Source organism: Doryrhamphus excisus, chromosome 18 (assembly GCF_030265055.1).
Source record: "Doryrhamphus excisus isolate RoL2022-K1 chromosome 18, RoL_Dexc_1.0, whole genome shotgun sequence".
NCBI lineage: Eukaryota > Metazoa > Chordata > Actinopteri > Syngnathiformes > Syngnathidae > Doryrhamphus > Doryrhamphus excisus.
In genome coordinates, this window is record NC_080483.1 from 4623784 (window position 1) to 4632500 (window position 8717).

The 8717-nt window shown below is 43.2% G+C and overlaps 1 protein-coding gene across 1 annotated transcript in view; it reads right to left on the bottom strand.

The window, feature by feature from the left end:
• Nucleotides 1-4337: 4337 nt before the first annotated feature.
• Nucleotides 4338-8717, bottom strand: part of LOC131106606 (transient receptor potential cation channel subfamily M member 2-like) — a 15914-nt gene continuing 11534 nt past the window's right edge. Inside the window, exons 3-5 of the mRNA XM_058055828.1 lie at nucleotides 7679-7743; nucleotides 7429-7597; nucleotides 4338-5545 (exon numbers count right to left, since the gene is read on the bottom strand). Coding sequence (XP_057911811.1) covers nucleotides 5447-5545; nucleotides 7429-7597; nucleotides 7679-7743 — 333 coding nt within the window. The 3' untranslated portion in view covers nucleotides 4338-5446. The remainder of the gene's footprint in view (nucleotides 5546-7428; nucleotides 7598-7678; nucleotides 7744-8717) is intronic.

Here is an 8717-nt window from a genome sequence, read left to right on the forward strand (position 1 = left end):
GCTTTGTTGTTTGGGTGTCTGGTCGAAGGTTGATAATTGTAATCTCCTCTGGAGATTCAAATTGCCTTCTGAGATCGACTCTCAGTTACCAGTCCTTTGCTGTACTAAGGATGCCTGCACATTTGTCCTGCTTACCTGCCTTAGGGCCTTGGTCTTGGGTCTTGGGTCCTTGTCGCGTCCTGATCACGTACCTGATACCTGATCACGTACCTGATACCTGATCACGTACCTGATACCTAATCACGTACCTGATACCTGATCACGTACCTGATACCTGATCACGTACCTGATACCTGATCACGTACCTGATACCTGATCACGTACCTGATACCTAATCACGTACCTGATACCTGATCACGGCGGCACCTGAATCTCCCCTCCACTCACCTGCTTGGTTGAGCATTTCCATATGCTTGCTTTGGATCTGAATCTTTTACAAAACCCCTAGTTATTTAATTTAACATTTCTTTTATTGTGGACTATTTCAAATCAAATCAACTTTATTTGTAGAGCACTTTTCCTGCAAAGACATGCAACACAAAGTGCTTTACAGAATTAAAAACAATTACCACAATAAAAAGGGAAAAACAATTACTAAGAAAGCCCCTCCCTCCCACCCCCCATACTAGACACACACACACGCCACACACACACACACACACACACATCCACACAATCACACATAGTAGGGAGACATGGCATGGCACTGAGGATCAAGGAAACGCCACCTTTGGGGCCGTCCACACTGGGAGGAGCCACAGGCCGTGCCATTGGGGGACCAGCAACCGGGCCCCCCGACTTCGACAGATGGCCGGGTTGAAGGGACCCAAGGATGGCACCCCTTCAGCAGACCCAACACAGCCCCCAATGTGGAGGACCCCCCCTGAGGAAACACTGCATAAAAATAAAATAGGACTAAAAATATTTTTTAAAAGTTTAAAATATTAGTGAAAAGCCTGATTAAAAAGGTGTGTTTTTAATCTTCTTTTAAAAATATCAACAGTCTATGCAGCGACAAGGCGGTCGAGTGCTTAGCGCGCAGACCTCACAGCTAGGAGACCAGGGTTCAATTCCACCCTCGGCCATCTCTGTGTGGAGTTTGCATGTTCTTCCCGTGCATGCATGGGTTTTCTCCGGGTACTCCGGTTTCCTCCCACATTCCAAAAACATGCTAGGTTAATTGGCCACTCCAAATTGTCCATAGGTATGAATGTGAGTGTGAATGGTTGTTTGTCTATATGTGCCCTGTGATTGGCTGGCCACCAGTCCAGGGTGTACCCCGCCTCTCGCCCGAAGACAGCTGGGATAGGCTCCAGCACCCCGCTTTTTCCTCACAAGGAAAGGTGGGGGTCATAGTGGCTAAATGCTGCCTCACTGTGGGTTTTTTATATGTTATATGTTTATTCTTGAGAATTTTGTATACTAATTTCTTTATCTGAATTTTCATTTTCATGTTTGGAGGCAGCCTGTTCTGGCACTATTTCTACCTACGTAAGAATTTATTGAAAATAACTCCTATCCAAATTGGATATGTTGACTTTTTTAATTAAAATTAAATCTAAATTTGAAAAAAAGAAACAAGTTCAAGTTATAGCCGGCCAAGCTCTGACAGTGGTCACACAGCGCAAACCGCCTGAATTAGGCGATCTGGTGCCTTTTACTCCTGGAGTACGTCTCATAGGATTCCTCGAGGAACACGGTCCAATGCCTTCTCCAAGTCCACAAATCACTGATTGGGCAAACTCCCGAGCTACCTCAAGGATCCTGCCAAGAGTTTAGAGTTGGTCCAAGGTTCCACAAGAGGACGAAAACCACGCTGCTTCTCCTCAATCTGATATTCAACTATCTGGCGGAGCCTTCTCTCCAGAACCATTGAATAGACCTTAAAGGGCATCTGGTCAGGATGCCCTCCTTGGGAGGTGTTCAGGGCGCGTATGACAACACTACAATGTCAAAATTGGTGCTCTCTGGAAGTATGTATATGTACACAGTATACTAATTGAAGTATAAGCAAACACAGCCACAGTCTATGTTCCTCATACTTGAACCATCATTCTAACTTGCCTCCTTCATTCATCTTTTATCTGTCTGCCAAGAACCTTCCTCATGTCTTCTTTCAATGGGGGGGACGCTTTCGGAGCAAAATGGAGACAAGGGTGGTAAACAAATTGAAGAAAAAATGTAGCTTTGAAGAGCACATCATAATAATAATAATAATGTTAAAAGTTTCACTTGATAAGAGCATGGCGGCGTCTTTATTATATTTACTGTTTTTTTCCTTTCAAGGCTCTCATCTTCTTCTTATGTCTGTGGAGTCACGGGAGTGCAGCCTGAAAATTCCCAAATGGAGAAGACGACATTTCCCATTTAAAGCTTCAGTAGAAAACAACGGTGATAAATGAGGTCTGTGTGTGTGTGTGTTCTTATATGCTGTATATGTTTATGACTCTTGTGTGTCGTGCTTGAAGTGAAACTTTCTTTGCTTAAGCTAAAGCTGCTGAATTGCTTTGCAGAAAAAAACACATTTTATTAGTCAAAATGTTGTCACAACTTGTGCTGCTCTTCAATTTTTATTTGAAGTGACAAGCTCCTGGTTGGGCGTTAATTATTAGGGCTCGAGCACTGACCAGTGCGAAAGCCCTATTGTAATCGTAATGTTTATTATTATTATTATTATTATTATTAGGGCTCGAGCACTGACCAGTGCGAAAGCCCTATTGTAATCGTTCCGTTTCTTTTTATTATTATTCTTCTCCCTCTTTGAGCGCCATTTTGAGGGCCTTGACATGCCCGAAAACTCACCAAATTTGGCGAGCGCATCAGGTCTGGCGAAAAATTTGATATTATATGGGTTTCAAATATAATGTTCCAAAATTGGCTCTCTAGCGCCACCTTGAAATAAAAAAAAAATTGGCCCCCGCCACCAGTTTCACCTATCGTCACGAAACTTGGTGGAGACGTCTATCGTGACAGGACGGACCAAAAAGTCTCAAGAACCCATATTGCAAAACGAACGGGAAGTCCGCCATTTTGGATGGCGGCGGCCTTTTTCGTGCCAGAAGTAGGTGTCGTAACCTGACGAACTCCTCCTAGGGGGTTTGACCTAATGAGTCCGTTGTTGCATCAACGGACACTAGACGGATGGCCCACGTTAAATTGCGAAGGATTTTGGGATATTCCATACGATGTGGGCGTGGCACGCCCCCAAATTTTGCCCTTTTTCATCTGCCTTGGCCTTGCACGCTGAGCGTAACTGTAGACGTGAATAACTTGGCTCCACGTGGTCAGATCTTCATCATACTTGGTACATGTGATCATGGCCCCGCCCCGAAGGTCCCCGTAGGTCACTTCCTGATTTCGTCGCAGCGCCACCTATTGGCGACAGGCTAAAGGCGTGTGATCTACATGAGGCGTTTTCTGCCAGGAGATTCATCAGATGGGCATTTTGAACTTAACGAAGGAATACTCAGCAGCTTAGTCGTGCAATGCGTATAGACTGTACGTTTATTTTAAAAACAAATTTGCCGTGCAACCGGTGAGTCTCGTCCTCTTCTCCAATATGTATTGCAGTTAAATTGTTTTACTGTACATATATTGTTCAGTAAATCCTTGGTATTCGTAGGGGGTCACGAGGGGTGCTGGAGCCTATCCCAGCTATCTTCGGGGGAGCATGCTAAGCATGCTAATATGCTAACATTAGCATGGTAAGCATGACACCAAGCATGACAGCGTTAAGTTCATGAAAATCACAAAAAAATGCTAGTTTGACGGCCACACGGTGGTCGAGTGGTTAGCGCGCAGACCTCACAGCTAGGAGACCCGAGTTTGATTCCACCCTCGGCCATCTCTGTGTGGAGTTTGCATGTTCACCCCGTGCATGCGTGGGTTTTCTCCGGGTACTCCGGTTTCCTCCCACATTCCAAAAACATGCTAGGTTAATTAGCCACTCCAAATTGTCCACAGGTATGAATGTGAGTGTGAATGGTTGTTTGTCTATATGTGCCCTGTGATTGGCTGGCCACCGGTCCAGGGTGTACCCCGCCTCTCGCCCGAAGACAGCTGGGATAGGCTCCAGCACCCCCCGCGACCCTCGTGAGGAAAAAGCGGTAGCCTCATAGGGCCAGAGAGCAGGCGATAGCATTTTCCGGGTCCTCTGATTGGTTGATGTCTGACACGGACTATGCAGTATATTATTCATTCATTCATTCATTTTCTACCGCTTATCCTTATGTGAGTGTGAATGGTTGTTTGTCTATATGTGCCCTGTGATTGGTTGGCGACCCCGCCACTCGCCTGAAGACAGCTGGGATAGGATGCTCCAGCATCCCCCACGACCCTCATGAGGATTTTCATTCATTCATTCATTTTCTATTGCTTTTCCTCACGAGGGTCGCAGGGTGCTGGAGCCTATCCCAGCTGTCTTCGGGCAAGAGGCGGGGTACACCCTGGACCGGTGGCCAGCCAATCACAGGGCACATATAGACAAACAACCATTCACACTCACATAAGGATAAGCGGTAGAAAATGAATGAATGAATGAATAATATACTGCATAGTCCGTGTCAGACATCAACCAATCAGAGGACCCGGAAAATGCTATCGCCTGCTCTCTGGCCCTATGAGGCGAATCTGAAATCTGATTGGTTTAACGAGCAGTCCCGTTGTTATTAGTATTTAAATGACATGTGCCAGCACTCCTGATTCTGAAGGCCTTGTGCACACCTTCGACACATTCTGCCGAGTTGTTGTACTACGAGGTAAACTGGCTTCCTATGCTCCGATTATGAAAATATTCCATTTATTTATGAGGAATCCTACCTTGCAGAAATTAATTGATCACGGCCAAGTCGAAAACTGATTAAATCGCAATACACAGGGTACTCGAGTACAATCACCTCGTACTTCGGTACGTGACAAAAAATAAAAATCTTAACCTATATTAGGAAAGCGGGAAGTGAACAAATGTAACAGTTAGTGATTGTAAAAGTACCAGATGGAGGGGTAGGATTTAATAAGCTTTGCTTCTTCCTACTCCTTTTGGACATGTGGAACTGGGAACTGATTATGGGATGCGTTCAATTGTAATGGTAATGGTAATGGCTTTATTTCATTTGAACATGTATCAGATTACAATTGAGTGCATCCCATAATCAGTTCCCAGTTCCACAATATTTAACTAAGTACAATTTATATTATGTACCTTTTACTTCATTCAGTTCTAACTAGCCATAAGTTGCTTTTTTTTGCCTTACTTCATAGGCGCTGGACAGCCGCAGTCGGTAGAAGACGGGTATAAAAACGTGAGCTGGGATGAGCAGTCCCAGGAAGTAGGAGCATCCCAGGAACCAGTACTGCGTCCCGAAGGTGTACACTTCGGATGGTGCGCCCGGAATGGCCACGGCTGATTGGAACGTGGCGAGCAGAGACAGAGACACGGGCAGGCAGCTCATGGAGCGGTCAGTAGGTCGGGGGGAGACAGCTTCCACTGTTCAGTCAGTAACTGGTAGAGGACCTCGGGACTGGTCTCTGCGGACACTCGGGCATACTGAGAATGAAGGGAAGCTATACCGTAGAATGTGTCCAATATAAGGCCTGTGAGCATTTTTGGTACATAAATTTAGAGTAGTAACTAATGAAGAAGTAACGAGGAACTAATGTGTCAAGTTGAGGGGTAATACTTTACATTAAGGTACACAAATGACAGTAGTTCACAAGGAGGAAACCTACCTAACCCTGAAAACTACTCATTAGTACTTCATTCATTCCTCAGTAACTACTATGAATTTATGTGCCTTAGTTCCTCAGTAACTACTCTCTACTCATTAGTACCTCTGTGACTGCTCTAAATTGATGTGCCCAAGTCAAGTTCTCAACAGTTCTTCAATAATTCCACAGTAACTACTCTAAATATGCATTAGTGCCTCAGTAACTATTCAAAATGTATGTGCCCTACTCATTATTTCTTCATTTGTTCCTCAGTAACTATTGTAAATGTGTGCACCTTAGTTCCTCAGTAACTACTCATTGGCTTCTCAGTAACTACTCTAAATGTATGTGCTTCAATGCCTCGGTAACTATTCTAAACGTGTGCCTTAGTCATTAGTTCTTCGTTTGTTCTTCAGTAACTACTCTAAATGTATGTGCCTTAGTTCCTCAGTAACTACTCATTCGTTCCTCGGTAGCTACTCTAAATGTATGTGCCTCATTCCTCAGTCACAACTATAAATTTATGTGTGTTATTTCCTCAGTAACTACTCTAAATGTATGTGCCTTAGTTCCTCAGTCACAACTATAAATTTATGTGTGTTATTTCCTCAGTAACTACTCTAAATGTATGTGCCTTAGTTCCTCGGTCACAACTATAAATGTATGTGCCTCATTTCCTCTGTAACTACTCTAAATGTATGTGCCTTAGTTCCTCAGTAACAACAATAAATGTATGTGCCCTAGTTCCTCGGTAACTACTCTTAATGTATGTGCTTTAGTTGCTCAGTAACTACTCATTCGTTCCTCAGTAACTACTCTAAATGTGTGCCTTAGTACCTCAGTAACAACTATAAATGTATGTGCCTTAGTTCCTCAGTAGCTACTCTTAATGTGTGTGCCTTTGTTCCTCAGTAACTACTCATTCGCTCCTCAGTAAGCACTCTAAATGTGTGCCTTAGTTCATCGGTAACTATTCATTCGTTCCTCAATAACTACTCTAAATGTGTGTGCCTTAGTTCCTCAGTAACTACTCCTTTGTTCCTCTGTAACTACTCTAAATGTATGTGCCTTAGTTCCTCAGTCACAACTATAAATTTATGTGCCTTATTTCTTCAGTAACTACTCTAAATGTATGTGTCCTAGTTCCTCAGTAACAACTATAAATGTATGTGCCTTAGTTCCTCGGTAACTACTCTTAATGCATGTGCCTTAGTTCCTCAGTAACTGCTAATTTGTTCCTCAGTAACTACTCTAAATGTGTGCCTTAGTTCCTCAGTAACTACTCTAAATGTATGTGCCTTAGTTCCTCAGTCACAACTATAAATGTATGTGCCTCATTTCCTCAGTAACTACTCTAAATGTATGTGCTTTAGTTCCTCAGTAACAACAATAAATGTATGTGCCTTAGTTCCTCAGTAAGCACTCTAAATGTGTGCCTTAGTTCATCAGTACCTATTCATTCGTTCCTCAATAACTACTCTAAATGTATGTGCCTTAGTTCCTCAGTAACTACTCCTTTGTTCCTCTGTAACTACTCTAAATTGATGTGCCTTAGTCATTAGTTCTTCATCAGTTCCTACTTTATTAGTAACTACTGTATTTTTCTATACCTTATTGTAAAGTGAGACCGGATTAGGTAGTTTCACTCCTCATGAACTACTGTAATTTAGTGTACTTTATTAATGTTACCTTAAAGTGTTACCAGTAAAGGTAATGTTTTACCTTGGTCGTCATCTGCCTCAAACCACCAAAGCTGAGGTCCCCGAAAGCGTCTGTGGGTACTTCACGAACATGTCTGTGTGCGTCCCACACCTCGCCGTCGAAGTCCTCCTCTTTGATGGCCTCGGCCGCATGCTGGCTCTTCCCGTAGCCACACATGCACACATCCTCTCTGTGGCAGCAACAAGAGGTCACGGAGGGTCAATGACAAGGTCATTTCGTGGAACCTTTTAAACACAGGAGCAAGTCATACCTGGCACCTTTTTTAAAGAAGCAACACTCCTTCTTGCGGATGTTGTGTCTGATCCAGGCGGCATGCTGGAAAGAAGGTGAAAGAGAAAGTACCTTAATGGCACCACTCGCACTTAAGGTCAGATTCTGGATCAGCTGAGACCCTCCCGTCTCTGCCATAGTCCCTGCAACGCTACAGAAGACAGGCCGAGTCTGGGAGCAGGTAGCAGTATGGAATAGCTTCCACAGAGTCCAGCCTGTTTGTGCTGTCTCATTCCTCTCTTATACTCAGTGAGAGCTAAGCAGGCTGCCAGACATTTACCGAAAGTCAGATGCCGGCGATGGATTGATACCTTACATCAACTGATGGCGGATTAATTACCACTTTATAACAACAACAACAAAAAAACATTAAAGATGCAGCACTTGGAAACATAACACAGCTCGTATTCAAAGGCATTTCACAAATAAGTGGACAGATTTTATTCAACTCCAGGCATCTCCGTGATGCACACACAGCTAATGTATAATATCAATGTATAAATTAAGATTTCTGTGCATGCCTTGATAACGATTAAAACAGAACAATCAAAGGTAAACATTTAAGACACTTGTAAAATGTTGATTTGGGGGGGAGAACCATTCGTTTAGGGGGCGTTTGGATAAAATGATTTGAAAATCAATTAATAACCGTGCTCGTTAGCTCATGTATGCATCTGTTATGCTCATTTTTCGGCCATTTGTATTGAGTTGTGGACTCCTACAGAGAAGCTACACACAATAACCAGCACGCAAAGCTTTATAGTTCTCCCAGAATCTGCACCTATTCAGCTGTATTTTTATTTTTTTTGGTTTCGTGGTTCCCGCAAACTGTGAGCAGTCTGACGAACATTTATCTCTATAGAAGCGTGGGGACCGTCTCTAAATGTTTTTTTTCTTCGGTCTTTGCATTAATTCAATGCCGACTCCTCTGTAAAAAAAAAAAAAAAAAAAAAAGCTATTGGCTATGCAAGAAGTCGCTAGATGACGTAATTTGTTATTTTGCAATTTTCGGTTCTTTT